Source organism: Abramis brama (assembly GCF_963993115.1).
Source record: "Abramis brama genome assembly, chromosome: 14".
Lineage (NCBI taxonomy): Eukaryota > Metazoa > Chordata > Actinopteri > Cypriniformes > Leuciscidae > Abramis > Abramis brama.
The window spans coordinates 13,532,534-13,550,139 of NC_139976.1; the positions used below are offsets into that span (position 1 = coordinate 13,532,534).

Genomic DNA, 17,606 nt, shown 5'->3' on the forward strand with positions numbered 1-17,606 from the left:
TGAAGAAGATGCTTTAGAATATGATGAAACCCAAAGTAAATGTTATTTGTGGGCAGTATATTTTTATTGTATCGTTTCCAGTCAAGATTTGTCCAATTTTGCAGGAAGTGGTGTTTAGTGTTTAGGATACATAAAGTCCTATAGCTATGTGTTTAGCTGAAATTAGCATGTTTATCTACTGTTGGACAAATTAAATAAATAGTGAGAGGATGAAAAGTGTTTTAAGAGTGTTATAAGTCCAGAGGAAAAAAAACGAATTACAAAGGTGTTTAGCATAGTGAAAAAATTTTGCACACATTATTGAAAGAATTTAATACATTTATTGACCAGAATGTGCACCAAGAGAAGTAAATATCTGCTCTTTTAGTAAGAATAAATTGAATCATCTTGGCAACGATGAGGTGATATCTTAAAAGTAGTTCCCAGGTTTCTGCATTTCTTCTTAAGCTGTTTTGGGGATGTTGAAGTTGTGGCATTTTTACAGAGACACAGTGAAACCACCATTAGAGCTGTCAGCCCCTGTGTTGAGTGGTGAGGTAATGCTACAGAGACATATGAAAGCTCATGGCAAAAAAAGTAACGTTGTGTGCAAATCGAAACCGTTCTGTCATGATCAGAACCTGCTGTGGTGCACATCTGGGTGATGAGAGGTGGGCTTGGCCTGCATGGGTTTTCAATGGTTGGTACCATATTTTATATCCAACAGTGTGATTGCTCTTTGTCAGCAAATGGATAGACATTATACAGGCAATCATTTCCCCTACATTTTTCAAATCTAATGCATGCTTGGATGCAGGCAGCGTTTTTTTTTCTCAGCCGTTTTGATTTGAAGGCCCCCTACGGTCCAACACAATAGCGAATGCCCCCCCTTCCGTAGGTTAGATAAATAGTTCTGGTGTTTCTTCTGTAATGTTTGTTTTTTATTAACAGAAAATTGCTCTGTCATATTTTCCTGTCTTAGGCAGAAAGAATAAGACTGATTTCATTTGTTGTTGCTCAAGACATGCCGTTCCAGAATATGTCATACAAAGTTCCATACATAATGAAGACTATATGAGACTTTCCATAAACATCAGACTGTGCTTATGTTAACTGCCTAAGCTGTAGAATTATTATATGTAATCAGTTCAACTTTCTGTATATTGGTAGCCATGACATCATATGTTGATGTCATACGTGCGTATGGTGGCCTTTACCTGGCCTTTCTCCTTCCTCTCTAATGCAAGAGTGTTCAGCGCAGTACACTCACGCCATTTGGCATGTGTTTATTGGCAGAGCTGGGTTATGTTCAAGGTGTCTGTTTGACTTGGATGGATTGTAATCTTTTAAACAAACAAACTGCAATCCAGAGCCAAGGCTCGACACCCAGCTGGCAAGGCCTGTGGTTAGCACTGATATGAATGTTACCTCGCTTCCCACACAAACACATTGCGCAGAGTCTGTTTGCCTCAGCTTGGTGTGTTTCTACAAGAAACTTCCACTTTTTTTGCCACATTGGTGACAATTGAGGCACAAAATGTCAACCAGTGCATATTTGTTTTGAGTTAGGATTTGAAATGTTTATTAACTATCCAGTTTCTTTTCCCGCTGCATATCTTTGGCCTACATCGGATGCTGCCACTTGGTTGGGACGGTCAAGGCTCATCGAACGCTGCTGACCCGTGATGTTACCATCCACCCCTGGACACATCCGTTCTTCCCCCTTCACTCGAATTTCCCACTGAGCCATCCTTCATGGATCATTGATAGGTGGCCCTTTTCCACTCTTAGACCCAGGATCCGTTCTTTGAATCCAGTGAGCAGTGGACACTTAAAAGCCTTCTATTGGGAGGGGGGTGATGGAGGACATGCTGAGTGGCTCCAGTCTCTCTTTTCTGCCCTGACCCTGGCCTTTCCCTCAGACGACCCTCACCACCACCAGATCCCGTTCTCTTTCCTCTATAACACTTCCCATGTTCCCAGGTCTATGCCAAGTGCTGCTCTGCTTTGGATTTGTTTGAAGCTGTTAGTTCGAATGACCTGATAAAGGAGGGGCTGAACATCCATATCCAAATGTGTCCGTCATAACCCACATGTGTTTGACTTTGGAAATTAGTTTCTTGTCTGGAGTGCCTTGAATCAAGGGTTTAGGGGGACTGACTTTGCTTTGAGTTAAAGTAATCCCTAGTAATGCATCCAATAGCATGGATTGCATCCATGTCCTTTTATTTTGATATGCTTTATATTATGGCATTGTTTCCTGTCTTTTGTTTCCTTTTGCCATTTGTTTTATTGTTTCCAGGTGTGTTTTGTTAATTAATCTCATTATTGTGACTTATTAGGTCATGTTCTTGAGCATTTAACTTACCGTTTGTTTTATCTTTGTTTGGACTTTTCCTATACAGATGCACTACTGAAAGTGCATCAATTTTACATTAGTATAAAAAGAAATTGTATTTTTTATAGCGTTCAAAAGTTTGGGGTTAGTACGTGTTTTTATTTTATTTTTTATTTAGCAAGGATGCATTAAATTGAGCAAAAGTGGAAAAAAAATGTTGACTAAATTATGTTCTTTTAAACTTTCTATTCATCAAATAATCCTGAAGAATAAAAAAATGTATCAGGGTTTACACAAAAAAAGCAGCACAAACATTTTCAACATTAATGAGAAATGTTTATTGAGCACCAATTCAGCATATTAGAATTATTTCTGAAGGATCATGTGACACTGAAGACTGATGCTGAAAATTCAGCTTTGCCATCACAGGAATAAATTACATTTTTAAATATATTAAAACAGAAAGTTATTTTAATATTTCACAGTACTGTTTTTACTGTATTTTGATCAAATAAATACAGCCTTAGTGAGCATAATCTTAACTCAACTTTTGAACGGTAGTTTAATCTTAAATATTTCATTTTCATATCCAGTAATCTGAAATAGTTCATATTAATTATACATCATAACATTTCTTTTTGAGCATTTTGAAAAATGTAAAACACTTCACTTCTTTACTGTTTATTTTCAGATCTAAATTAGATTTTGAATCCCAGGTTTTCAATGTGGCCTCAAACTTTTGGGACACACTGTATGTTGTTGTTCCTTGTTTCTTGAATTTGGGCAAACTCTGTCCTGACAAACTCTGCTTCTTTTATATAATATTTTGCTCAGTAAATATACCCGCCCTAGGAAAAACTTGGACATTGATGATGACAGTTATTATGCAAGTCTAAAAGGAAACATAATATTCAAACAATTATTTGTGAGACTCTGGCCTTTACTTTTTTCTCTCTTTTTTTTTTTTTCTATTGAGCCAAAACTTACAACATAATCCCAGCTAACAGAGCAATCATCACAGAAAGATGATGTATTGCGGCTTTTGGCATAAAATGTAAATCAGCTGATCAGATGGAGGATTTTTTGGACTTATTTGGAAGAAGATTACTTCATTAATGACTAATGTAGCCAATCTATCTACTCATACTTTGTCAGCATGACAGAAGTGCTTGATTTAGGTACTCAAGCACTTCTTGAATTTCATGGGATAGAACACAGCAGCTCCATAACATTTCATTTGCAAAAGCAGTGTTTTTAATTTTGCATGCATGCAGTCTGACCAGGAAGAAGTGACATTCTGAAGCAGTTCAGTGAGATTTACTTAATCACCATCATGTGTTGCTAGTCCGCCATGTACCACTGAAGAGGTCCACCTGTGTGCTTTGAGACACTAGAAGGTAGACGTCATCTTAGGTTAAGCAATGACTTATTCAACAATGTATGTCTTTGATACATTATAGTCAAGTGGATAACAGGGTTAAATGACACTTAGAGTTTATAGCCTCCTCATTTTCCTAACCCTCATACTGTGCCCGCCTGATCCTTGGATCACATTCAACACAAATTGAAAACTCATTTAAAAACTTCTTGAACTCTGTTTTTTCTTCTTCTTCTGTAGTCCCAAAGTGCATTGTGATTTAAAATATATACTGTATATATATCTGCTAAATGTGCCCCTTTTCGATCACATATTTTCATATAAAAATAAATTTTATATAAAATCATATATTTTCATATACCATCAAAATATGAGAAAAATATTTTATATTTTTTTAATATGTTAAATATGAGGGATGAACTAAACACCAAACTTGGTGAAAGTAATTATCTGACAAAATGATTTGTGGAAAAAATCAAACTACAGCTACAGGTTTTATTTTACTATGGCAAAAAAAAAAAAAAAGCAAACAATGTCTACAACATAATCAGTTGCTAATATTTCATTGGTTCTCTCTTGCATGTGTTCATAATTTCTTTGTATTCGAGCCTGGCCAAAAATTATGTCTGTACTATTTAGCATGTTTCATTGTGTTGTCACACATAAAACAATGTTGACTTCAAGCACAACTACGCAATTTGCTTACAAATTTGTAATAATATTTGACATAAAAGGGCGAAGATGTCAATTTTCATAGGCCGGACATCACTTTTGGCCACTACTGTATATAAAACTTGGACATTGATGATTTATAGTTTGGGCGTCTAAAAGGAAACTAAAGATTGAAACAATTATTTGTGAGAATTTGACGTTTACTTTTTTTACTAAGCCAAAACTTACAACACAATCCCAGCTAACAGAGCAAACATCACAGAAAGATGATGTATTTTGGCTTTTGGCCAAAAAAAACATTTCTATAACATAAAATGTAAATCAGGTGATCAGATGGGGGATTATTTTTTTTTTTTTTTTTTTTGGCCTATATTTGGAAGATCATTGCCTTCATTAATGACTGATGTAGCCAATCTATCGACTTGTGCTTTGTCAGCATGAGTTTATTTAGGTACTTTGCAAACTCAAGCACTTCTTGAATTTCATGGGATAGTACACAACAGCTCCGTAACACTTCATTTGCAAAAGCAGTATATGTAACTATAGTATATATTAATATATTTTTAATTTTAGTTTTTTAAGATATCAAATAATGGCATAAACAGACAAGAAATATATATATATATATTTTTTTTAAATGCTTTCTTGAAATTGTCCCATAGCTAATGTTCTAATATCAAAACCGACAGGTTAAAATTGACCCATGGACAAAAGAAGGGTTTAGAATCAATGTTAAAACAACTTGTATTAGCATGCAGAAGTGTATGCGAGATATTGTCTGCTCTGGCTGACTGGTTTCTGGAGGAGTTAAGTGTCTGAGCAGTGCTGTGGCGTCTGAGATACTGTGGAGCAGGCACAAAAGTGTTAAACACACACTGAGGAGTGAGTCCCAGCTGACCTCTCTCACACACTCCTGCTTTCCCTGTGGCTGTGGAGGTCCGTGCCAGGTCCCTGCTGAGTAACGACTGCAAACAGGGGCCGTAACTAAGGTCAGATGCTTTGTCAGCATCAATTTATGTAGGAACTACTCATGTGACACATTCAAGCACTTGTTCTTGATTTTTTTGGAAATGCTTCGGCCTGCCAGCTACTTTTGAGCAAAAGCATGGCATGTCAAGCGGCCATGAATTTGGGACGATTGTATTTGAACTGCGGGAAAATATGTTCCCAATAGATGTGAACTAAATGAAAATCATTTTGTGATGTGTCCTCAGAGTTTGCTCATATACATCTTTTAGTCATTCTGTAAGATACATAAACGCTGTAAACATTCATAAAAATGAATATTTGTTGGTTTACAGCACAGAGACTCTATGTCGTTTTGTGTACTGAGCAGCCTGGACCCAGTTAGACTAATATAGAGAATTTCATCATGAGAGAGCATGCAGACAAGATTAGAAGGACTAAAACAAGTCGGCCAATACACATTTTCTTGTCAATCTATGGCTCAGACTGTGCAAGCTTAAACAAACAAATAGATGAATGGAGGCCTGTGGGTTGAGTTCACCATACCGGACAAAAAGAGCTGTTTCTGTTGTGACTGTATACCGTTCCTGTCTGACGAGGAGATTCTTTCCTTTTCTCGCCTTTTGTAACGTGTCTTAGACATTCCAAAGTGCTACAAAGCCTCTACTTCCTAATTGCGGAATATTGTTTACAGAGGGTTCATTGAGGGTTGGGTTTAGCGTGCGGGCACGGCCCAACAGGAGAAAGGATCTGTCAAAGCAGTCTGACAAGAATGATAACAAACACACTTCTTTTCACATATATACGTTGCTTAACTTTATTCATGTACTCTTTTTCGGTATGAAATTCACTATAATTACATATAGTACAATACTGGCTATTATTTTCTACAAAAAAGATTGCATAAATAATTTAAATGATGAAATTGAAAAAATAAATATGCAGTTCATTCTTTGTAACAGTCTTTTGGTCAAAGAGAGAGAGTGGATCCATTCATCGAGGAGGATAACGCTCAATGAGACCACACGTACAGTATATACAAGTTGCTATTCGTGGCAAGTCTGCTTACATTATAAAAATCCCTTCCAGTTGCTATTTTAAATACACAATTGAAAAATAAGCAAATATTATCAGCACTGAACAAAAAAAAAGAGCTGGGGATGTCATGAGCAGAAAATGTTGAACAATTGGCTTAATCTCTTTATCCTGTGTAAAATCAACATCCAGCCCACAATCTCAGAGTTTGGTTCACTTATTTGTCTCTTCTTTTTCCGGTCATACGAGGAGACGGGAAGGATGACACCTTTGTTGAAGACTTCAGTAATGGTAATGTAGGTAACCTGCTAGCAATTGCAGATAGCTGAATATCTCCAAATGGTTTCCATTGAAGGAGGGTGCAGAAAGGTTTTTTGCCCGCGAGGAATTTTTGCAGATTCTTGCGCACATGTGGGCCTCTTTTTCGGGTGTTCTAACAAACAGGAACTGACCATGTCTAGAGGAAATGGCTTTTTATGACTCAAATCCTAAACACAGGAATGGAACTATTTGGTAATTAGGACAAGTCACAGGAATATCGTTTGCGGTTCTTGACCTCCGGGGACTTGGACCGTGGAGGGCTGACACAACTTTTCGAACTCTCCATAACGCGGCTCTAACTGCCAGTTCCGATCAGTTTCTTGTGGAAATGTGAAGTTGCAGAAACTCACATGGTGCCTGGCTCGGCTCCCCAGCCCGTCAAGAGCACTCATGGGCTGGTAAAACTGACCAAGGTTAAGAATTCTGGGCCTCAGCGATCTGTCAGCAGCGGCGTGTCCTTTTGGGCCCGACACGGCTGGACGGTCAAATCATATGCTGCTCCGAGTCCCAAAAGAGGAGGACAAATCTGGTGCACAAACATTCACATGAGAGCTTGGTGGATTGGTTGAACGCTCAGTGTGTTTGCACCCTTGTTAGCTTACCCTTTCAATGAACTTCAAACTTGAAATGAACTGCTTGGGTAAGAATATGTGGAGTTATTCCTCCTCCCTCAAAAATATCATGAACTATCACATTCCCTGAACTAATCTCACATAATTGTATACGTCTTTTCACTCAAGCATCCATTAGTCCACTGGCATTCTATGATCAAACTGGGACTATTTAGGCTCATTCAAACAGTGAGACATCTGAAATACATTGGAAACTTCTTGGCGTGCCAATAAGTTTGTTAAATGCTAATGTGTGTATTCCTTCCCTTGGATTGGAGTTTCTGAAATATGTGTGCGCATGTATAAAGGTGAATTTGTATGTGTGCAAGAGAGAGTTTCTGTATCAGTTCAACTTTCCCCCTCAGTACGAATTGCTGTTGACTGAGGGCACTTTGCTACGGTGCTTCTTATTGCGCCGTGGCTTCTTAGAGGGCAACTCCTTGACATCCGATTGGTTGTGATGGCGAGTGAAGCGTTTGCACTTGCAAGACGTGACTACTCGGATTTTGTACGTCCGGTTTGGTCCGTTCGGACACTGGAGTTGTATCCGCTGAGTGCGGGAGTGAGCTGGGATGCAGCGATAATCGGAGGTGCTGCTTCTCCACCATTTCCCCCTGAGAATTGAGTTTGGCATGAGATGAGCTGGAAGGCATTGACCAGAACACACCAGTTCCTTCACAGGTTTGACACTGCGGCAGGATCCATCAGTAACGTAGCGGGTAGAACGCAGCTCCCTGCAGCTTAGTTCAGAGGCTCCTGGAAAAGAGAGCAGAACCAGAACAGATTAGTTAAATGTTTACAAAATGGTTTAGGGATGCATCTTAAATAAAACACAGCTACCAACGCTGGTATTTATTATAGCCTGTGCGACACACAGGGTTTTGGATTGTTCACAACTAGGATAAACAAATCAGATTTTATTTTTCATGTTTTGTTATATAAAGTAAATTTCCTAAAGTTGACTTTGTTGTGTTTTGACGAGTTTCCCAGAAAAATTTGCTTTGTGTCCATCTCGAGAGGAAACGCACGATCACATTTTTATATCGGCTCAATATGTTTTTGTTTTTGTATTTAATCTGGTTTGGATTTGGCCTCTAATTTTTAGTATGTGCTCTTGGTTGAGGCTGGAATTGATGAGAAACCCAATCAATTAGAAACCCACAGACACTAAGCAACATACGTTTACCAGATTGTTCTGATAAGTACAGAAAGGACCGAATACTTGTAAACTTCTGTCTGGGTAAGAGCTAACATTTTCACAGTAATCTTTGAATTTAATGTAATCTCCTCAAACAACATCGACAATGTCTTCATTTATGTTTCGCATTTTATGTGTCAGTTAAAAAGACGAAGCTGAGAGTGAAAAGATCTATTTCCTTCTTCAGCTCCCCTCCTGGAGAAGAACAAAGGATTTATGTGTGTGATGAGTTCAGGTTCTGCCTCCCCTGATTCTCAGAAAATCTGATCTGATGTTTTATGAGGAGCTGGAGGAGAGCCAGAGGAAGATGAACATATCTCAACATGACCCCACACTGACCACCAGAGAAAATACACACGTCACCTCTTCAAGATCAGCACATGAGAGTGTGATTTCTCTCTCCAGCCCATCCCACCCCCTGACTGGCAAGTGTAACATACATGCTTGGCTTGAAAACCGTTTCCTTCTGCTGAAATTCAACATCATTTTAGGACTGTTCACTGACATATCTAGTTATTTGGAATTATCTTGCATCTTCAGTTCACTTAACAAACTGCTCAATCTTTAATTATTTTTATAGCCTATTATTGTGATAATTTCATTAATCTGTGTAATCTGGAGGATTGCTTATTATTATTTTTGGAAGTAATCTGTGTATTTATTTAGCAATAAATTTAGACATTTTACTCAAACACAATGCTTTACTTTAGTCCAAAGTCTTGATTTGTGTTCTGGAAACAAGTTCTAAGGGTGAGTCCTCTTTAAAAGAACCAAACTAACTAAACCGATTGTGAAAACACCCATCTTTTTCTTTTTTCCTGCTAATTCTTGCATCCACATACACAAACACACATTGTACATTGTTAGAACTACTGTTGGTTTGAATTCACAGTAGTTTTACTTTTCACAGGTGGGAGTCATTCTCATGGCAATGCCCTGAAGAAATGACCCCTTAGAAAAACTTCTCACATTTTCAACTACCCTGAAACCATACTGTTGCAATTAGATGGTTATGGAAAGGCAGACCTTGTCTAATTATGTAAAATTGGGGATACAGCAACAACAAAAAAAGGGTTATTGAAGTTAGTGTATCACTTGGGCTGGTGAAAAGGTGGAGCGGCATGCATTCTTTCTGAATTTGAGCTTTTATTTAAAAGCGGCACATCTTAGAGCCAGGATATCCAGTTTTGTGGAAGTTTATAATGATTCTATTTGTAGCCTGTATACATTACACTATAAAATACAGGGTGAATTTTTAAAGTCATTAGTTTAACAAATTACTGGAGCAAATATCATTATAGATAGGCTTGTTTACTTAGTAACCTTTTCAGTTGCTGATGTCTAATCCGTTTTAGATAACAAAACCGTGTAGGTCTCAAGATCTATCTAGTGAAAATCTAATTATAATATTTGAGACTAATTTATTAATTTATTTAACTTGCAAACACTCGCCATCAGCAGCATATTCCTGTTAAAATGTTCAGATATATTTTACAATCTGTACTTGTCTAAAATATCTAATCACTAATGTGTTTTAGTGCTTGCTTAATTAAATAGCTTCAAATTCATTAAAGTCAAAATAACTAAGTAACATAATTTTATATCAGCATTAGGTTACATGGGGGGTTTATTAACTTTAAAGAAAACATTTTTTTTTTTTTTTAATTGTCTATTTGATTACGAAAGAGCTCAGAAAAAAAATCCATGTTAAGAATTGGAACATCCATACAGTATTGTGTTTATGTTGGTATTGATGTATTTTAATAGAGCTCAATACTGTTAATTAAAGATCTGTTTCTTGTTACTTACCATAAATGCGTGAGTTGGCTGATGATCTCCTTCCTCCGTTCTTAGCCCGGTTCATTGTGTTATTGTCAGAAAGTTGTATCTGCTCCTCGGGTTTATTCGTGTCCTCCGTGTATTCTGGTATAATTTCTGTAGCATCATTTTTTAAAGCCCTCCATCCGTGCGCAGCTGTGAAACATCCCTGTAGCAGCACCAGCAGCAACAGCCGCGCGCCGCAGTGCACGAGCGCTAGAGACACCTGCATACTGAAATAACGACACGTTCAGCGGGCAAACTCTGACCGGTTTTCTTCTCTTCGTGAGAGGCTTTCCTTTTTAAAGTACCACAGGTTTCGGTGGGGGGGAAAAAACAGATAATTTAGCGCTTACACGAAGTGGGAGGGATTTAGGCAAAGTAGCTCATTCAGAAACTGATAGGGAGGAAGGGGCACCCGCAGAAGTGTAAGGTCAACCTGAGAGGAAAGTCATATTTTTTTTTTGTTCTTTCTTTTTTCTTATCCAGAAATTAGACAGCGTGTTACTGCTCTATTTCATGTGTCGTGTGCTGTTGTCTTCACTTTGAAAGATCACAAAAAAATATAGGCCCTGCTACAATCAGAATTTTGGACAGACCTTTTTATTCTTTAAAATTTAGGCCTATTTGTGCTATTATATTATTTATAGCCTTCAATTATAGTTTTAGTATTATTATTATTATTGTTTTGTGTGCAAACTATACAATGGCCTGAACGAGTAATATACACTTTTCTTTAGAGGAATTTTCTGCTTTCAGCAGACACAGTCGGTTGATATAGGCTATTTCTCACACGTAACACGAATTATAATATAGCCTAGCATAGCCTACATGTTGTGACATTTAAACAGAATACTAAAGTTTTTTTGCGATACATTTATGATAATAAATTGGGGCTAGAGATGCAATAAAGTATCGCCGATCGCAATGGAAAACGTGTATTGTGTTTGTTATTTGGCGACCGGTGAATTGTATGTGCTATGATGACTACGTTTAATAATAACTGGAACTTTTGAAAACCTTACAGGCTATAGGCAAGGGCCACTTTTACTAACCCATCCCCCTCTTCCTTTGACTCTATTTTTGTGTGAATATTTTAGGGACACATGCATTATCAGTCTGGCAGTAGCCTATAAATTAAAGACTACTATGAATGAGCAGTTGGACACGCACAAGATACAGATGCTTTATGTCACATAACTGTCACATCAACGTTAAATGCATCGCTTTGTACAAACACTGCCCTCTTGAGGGAACCCAAACAAGCAAAAACCTTGAAAGGATATTATTTCTCTTTTATTGCATACATAGGAAAACATCCTGCTTCTCCTGTCTGTTGCATTATTTCTGCATGAAATTCTTAAGCTAAGCAAATGTCAGTGTGCATGAGACTGGTTGAGCAATAACTTCTAATGCTACACTGATACATTGTGTCCAGCCAGTCTTTTAAGCTTAGAAACCACTTTGGCAGGATAGATGGAATTCTTCTGCGATCTATTGTGACTCTTCTTCTTTTTGGCCTGTCATCATGAAGAAAAAGAAAGATCACAGTGTCCACCACAGGCCCAGTCTGATTGTAGCCTATACTCTTTCCCTGTCATTCGCTAGCTGTTTTTATACCTCTTTGGGTTTGTGCACAGAAAACACAGTCTCCATGCTTTATCAAGATAGCAGCTTGAGCATAAATAACACTTAGATGTGTTCCAGATTTACAAGGGCTGCCAGCAAAAGATATTTGTATAAAGAAGGAAAAAAGGGCAACACTATGTCAAAGCCACATAAACAAAGCATTTTACTCATCTGGACTGACAAGGCTAGACTCTCAATGCATGAAATGCAAACATACCAACTTGCAGCTGAGCATTAAAAGTTTTCAGATAATGGAACAGGGTCAAAGTTGAGCAGAAACGTTAATCTTGCGAAAACAAAAAGTGCTCTCGGGCCCTGCTAATACGTTTTTACCACCAGATTTATGGTTAAATCTTGTATAATAATAATTAATATTATTATTATTTGTTTTTAACAACATAAATATTGCTTCAGATTTTTATAATGGTGGCTCAAGTGTCACTTACATTTATTTACAAGATCTTACATGGGTCATAATAAAGTGTGAAAATTTTCTTTTGTATATGATAATCAGGGCAATTTTTCACACAAACTAGAGTCCAGCAAAAAGCTTAGGAGATACTCTGAGGGATGTAGTCATAACATTTCACAAAGTCTGATAAGAGGATACACATTAGCGTGTATGAATATACACTGAAAAAAATTTGGAGTAGGATTTACTTGAAAAAAGCTAGGCAACTTTTTTCACTCAGAAAATGCTAGTAAATTTACAAAGATTTGCCAAGTAAAAACCTAAACATATTCATCAGTAGCTTTAATTAGAAATCTTTAAGTTAAATTTACTTGGAATATGGAATTAAGTAAACTTTTACTTAACCTAGTTAAGTGAAAGTAACATAAGTCATTTTAACTTGGCTAGTAAAAGGTTGATTAATATCGATTTAGTTGAAATTTCCTTTGCATTACATTTCACTCAAACAATAATATTGAATTATACCAGTAATTTATAGTATGTGCTTTACTTAGATTATCTAAGTAATTTATACTACAGCATGTCAGATGTTAAGCATCATGTGAATGCAAAGACCTCAATACTTGGTAGATAATACACAATGACGGTAACATTTGATGGATCGTTTTTGTGTTTGAATGTGTCATTTTGAGCAGAAAATTTACTCGAAATGTCACAAAATGGCAAGTTACTAATCCTGACAACAAAAGCAATGATGAAACAGTGTAAATACAGCTGGAAACCAGTGAAAAATTAACCTCATTAATTATTCAAGGTCTAGTGCATGATGGGAACCCCAGTATCAGAAAAGCTGAGTAATTTTTACTTAATTTTATTGAGTTGATATTTACGCTTTCATTTCTACTCGCTTGAATTAAGTACTGATATGGAATTTACTTCGTTTTTTTAATTCTTGCCTGAACTAACTTTTTCATGTAAATTACATTGTTTTTTTTCAGTAGTATTTACTTCACCAAAAAATCATTTTTTACAGTGTAATATGTGGTAAATGGAGTCGTTTGCACAAAAACATTAGTGATTTCTACTTTCAAATGCGCAGATTACACCATTTCCAGCTGTCCTGGGAACTGATGTCTCATTTAGAAATACAGCCCTGACAAATAGTATTATAAATGAAGCATCTGCGCAATGTTACCGAAGAAAAACATTTATGGATCATATTTTATCCGTACAAGTACCGCTCCCCTGCAGCTTATGAACCTAGAATATTACAGTAATACCTCACATCTCAATCTGCCAAGTCATTTACATTTGTCATTAGTAGCACATTTGTCATGCTGGATATAATAGTCTGAAAATTTCACAGAAATAGAAGCACATTAGATAAGCCATGACTAGCTGAATCATACTAAAAGCACTTCCAAGACTAAATCATGTTTTAAAAGAGTTCATTTGAGTTTAAGAGCAGCGGAAACCTCAGCTGTGGTTTTACTGAGAGTCTCGGCAAACCTTGCTTACCGCTGGGTCCATGTGTTAACCACTCTTTAACCACTCTATGTACAACAGAGCTGCCACAAGTGCAACTGTAAACAATGATCACCTAGCCAATATTTATCCACTGATTCTTACAGGATATGCACACAGACTGGTAGTGTAGTTGCAGCTATAGCATGGTGAGAAAAATAACAAAATGCCAAGCCATTAAACTCATTCTGACGAGGTTATGAACAAATAGAGTTGTGGGAGAAATATATCGGCGGTGATTGTTATGAGAGAATATTATTGAGAAATATAGTGCGTCATTGTTCTCTGGTTCACTTTGTTACAATCCAGATTGCTAGTTTTCCAAAATTATTTATTTATTTAATCAAATCAGATCCAAGGTTACTGGAAGTGAGATTGTACAGAACAATGTCAGAACAACGTCATTTCAATTGTCTTGAAATTATCAAGCAAGTTGGCATTGTCATTTACACACTGTTACCGTGATTTTGCCAAGTAAGAAGAAAGTAAGATATTTTGTTGATCCTTGACCAACATTCCTGTCTCAAAATTCAGTCTTAACCATATCCCTAAACCTAACCCTACCTATGACTTATCCCTAAAATCAGAGGGAAATGATAGTTGAATAACAAAGCACCTAACCCTGGTTGAAAGTCTAAACTTGACATTAACTGTAAACTTATCCATCAAATCTGATTGGTTGATTGGAATGTTGTTCCAGGAAAATGTTGCACTTGGTGAAATCATGTTCACCTTGTGGGTCATTATGATGTTCAATCTTAATGTAATGAATAATTTTAGTGTGTATTAATACCTCAGCATTGTACTTGTTATGGAAAGGTCACTTGATTTCACCAGATGTAACATATTTTGTATGTTGTAATCTTTGACGGAAAACTCAAAATATGTGGATCAGTAACTATGTGGATTTTGCAACAGTTTGTAAGAGCCGAATGCCATTTTCATGAGACATGAATCATTCTTTCAGTGGCTGTTCATTTTTATGAGTGGAAGTGTCTCTGAATTTATTTGGAAACTGAAAGCGACTGTTGAAATCTAAAGCAGATTTTTAATTGCAGAAACACACAGTGATGATGTGCTCTTCTGATGGGGCGCCACCATTTCCCAGAATGCTCTGTAAAGGTGCGTTAATTAGCCATGAACGTATAAAAAGGCTCAGATGTTGAGCATGCAGGAATTTATTTGGGTTCTAAGAGAGGGAGGGGGAAAAGGAAGTTATTTCAAGAGCATGTTTCAAAAAGCTCCACAAGTTTACTTTTTTATGGGATCAATAAAACCAGATAACAAGCATGTGAAAATAATCTAGCTCTCTGGTATCTAATCCAATAAAGACTAATTAAAAACAGGACTAATAAACAGGGTCATGACACTGGCTGTCATGTGAAGATAGCTGATGATGGAGTAGCAGGAAAGATATTCCCACTGGCCACCCACACTGAAGAGACTGTGCTGAGAAAATAAACCTGCTTTGGGAAGGGACAGGTTTCAGACACCTCACAGTGTGGACTTTCCTTCCGTCTGTTTTTGTCAATGCTGTCGATTTGTCACGGACTGCCAAATACAACAGATGTGTACGTAAATCCTACTTTGTGCTGATGTATTCTTCGTTTGGGTTTCCTTTAAGTCAGAGGTCACTCTAAAAGGTCATTTTTACTGTCGCCATGCCAAGTAGCATGCCAATACAGCAAACAATTGTAGTGGTTCCCTGTTGCGTTTTTCATTTCCCAAACATCTTATGAATATTTTTGGTTGAAATAACTTTTTGAACTTCTGCCGCCCACATTGAGACTTCAATGTCTTCCAAATCTAGCTAATGGATTAATACTTGACCTTGCAAATAGGGTTCAAATGTGGAGCCTGTTCTTCATTAACTCATGTTTCTCTGTTGTGTCTTAGCTCTGTCTTTATTTATGCATAAATAACAGAGCTGAAGATCCCTTTTCATGTGGTTTTTGTGTGTTTGGCTAATCAGAGATGATTTCGGTTGATCTCCTAAAATAATGAAGTTGTGCTTTAGATGTGTCTAATTTGTTGTTCTACATGACTAGGAACAAGTGCCGTGTGTATATTTCACGCCTAAAATCAAACAATGGCTTTGGAAAAATAACAGCGCATCCAGCTTTCCTTCCCATTTGCTTCCAAATCAAACACTCCCGGCAGTATCTCACCAGCAATCTGACTTAGGAGCCACGCAGCCATATTCTGCTGTTTTTTACATGACAGTTCTTTAATAAATATCAGACGCACTTGGCAAGGCCCCGCAGGAACGCCACAACAGCAGAGTGCAGGAAGATGAAACGAGCAACACCACTGCGGGCACAAGTGCTTGGAAGAGGATCTGAAGCCCATCCATTCCAAGAATGTTCTCTCCCATATTTCCCAATAATTAGCGCTGCTCCACAGATGTTCCTTTTTTTTTCTCCAGTTTTCATTATGGGAGCATGCGGTGAAATGGAACAAAAAAGTTGAAAAGTGGAAACATCATATGATTTTCATTTAAGCCAGTCATTAAGGAAGACGACAAAGCAATAGGGGGATATCATTCACAAGAAGTGCCATTAATAATGAGATTTTTAAAAGATTAGTTCTTAGATTAGTTGTTACTTAAACTATGTTCTTCTGCCAAATTATCTATCTGGAATTCGGTCAAGCCCAACTGGTTACACAATCTGTCAGGCAATGTTTATAATAATATAAAACACAATTATACTTGTCTTGAAATAACAATTTCCCTTTCTTTCTTATTAATTTAACAAATTTACACAGACATATCATCCATGACCTAAAAGAATTAGTTAACCCAAAAATTCTAATTCTGTCAACTTTTATTCCTCATCATCTCAATTCTTGTATTTGTGTTTTGGAAATTATTAAGTTTATGTAAAGTAATTAAATTGAATTTAAATGTAAAAAAAATATTATATTTTATATATATATATATATATATATATATATATATATATATATATATAAGTGCTGCTTGAAAGATTGTGAACCCCATACAGAATCATATTCACAGGGATCATACAAAATGTTTTTTTTTTTTTTTGTACTGTCCTGAATAAGATATTTTACATAAAAGATAGTCCACAAGACAAAAAAAGCTGCATTTATAAAAATGACCCTGTTCAAAAGTTTATGTACCCTTAATTCTTAATACTATGTGTCATTATATGGATGATCCATGACTGTTTTCTTCTTCTTTTTTTTTCTTCTTTTTTTTTGATGGTTGTTATTGAGTCCCTTGTTTGTCCTGAGTAGTTAAACTGCCCTATGTTCTTCAGAAAAATCCTCCAGGTCCCGGAAATTCTTTTGCATATTTGAATATTCCAGCAGTGACTTTATGATTTTGAGATCCATATTTTCACACTGAGCAGCTTTTTTCACAACTTTAAAAAAAAGGTTCAAACATTCAACAATGCTCCAGAAGGAAACACGATGCATTAAGAGCACATTTTTCTTATGTTGTTTCAAAATATCTTTTCTTCATTTAGTACTGCCCATTGGAAGCAACAGAAGAGTTATTAAGTACAATTTACCTTGATCTTCAAATTCAAAAAGTTTTCACCCCCCAGCTCTTAATATATCGTCCGTGTCTGTTTTAGCTGCTGTGTTTGCCCTGACGTCTGAAGTGCTTTGTTTCTCCTTCGGGTCTGGCTCTGTGGTCCTGCATGGTTTGTGAGTGTGACAGTACAGGGTGGAGACCCTGGACAGAAGTCTCTAAG

The 17,606-nt window shown here is 36.8% G+C and overlaps 1 protein-coding gene across 1 annotated transcript; it reads right to left on the reverse strand.

Annotated features, from left to right (window-relative positions):
* Positions 1 to 6,128: 6,128 nt before the first annotated feature.
* On the reverse strand, positions 6,129 to 10,628 carry sost (sclerostin). The gene is made up of 2 exons (XM_084134878.1): positions 10,308 to 10,628; positions 6,129 to 8,056 (listed from the first exon to the last, which is right to left on the reverse strand). Exons 1-2 carry the CDS (start codon positions 10,546 to 10,548, stop codon positions 7,662 to 7,664), a joined length of 636 nt encoding a protein of 211 aa, XP_083991004.1. The 5' UTR covers positions 10,549 to 10,628; the 3' UTR covers positions 6,129 to 7,661.
* Positions 10,629 to 17,606: the final 6,978 nt, after the last annotated feature.

Excerpts from the sequence above, each read along its gene's own strand:
- sost (XM_084134878.1), bottom strand. The coding sequence starts at position 10,548 with ATGCAGGTGTCTCTAGCGCTCGTGCACTGCGGCGCGCGGCTGTTGCTG. Across the intron at positions 8,057-10,307 it reads AGCCAACTCACGCATTTATG|GAGCCTCTGAACTAAGCTGC; the intron begins GTAAGTAACAAG and ends TCTCTTTTCCAG.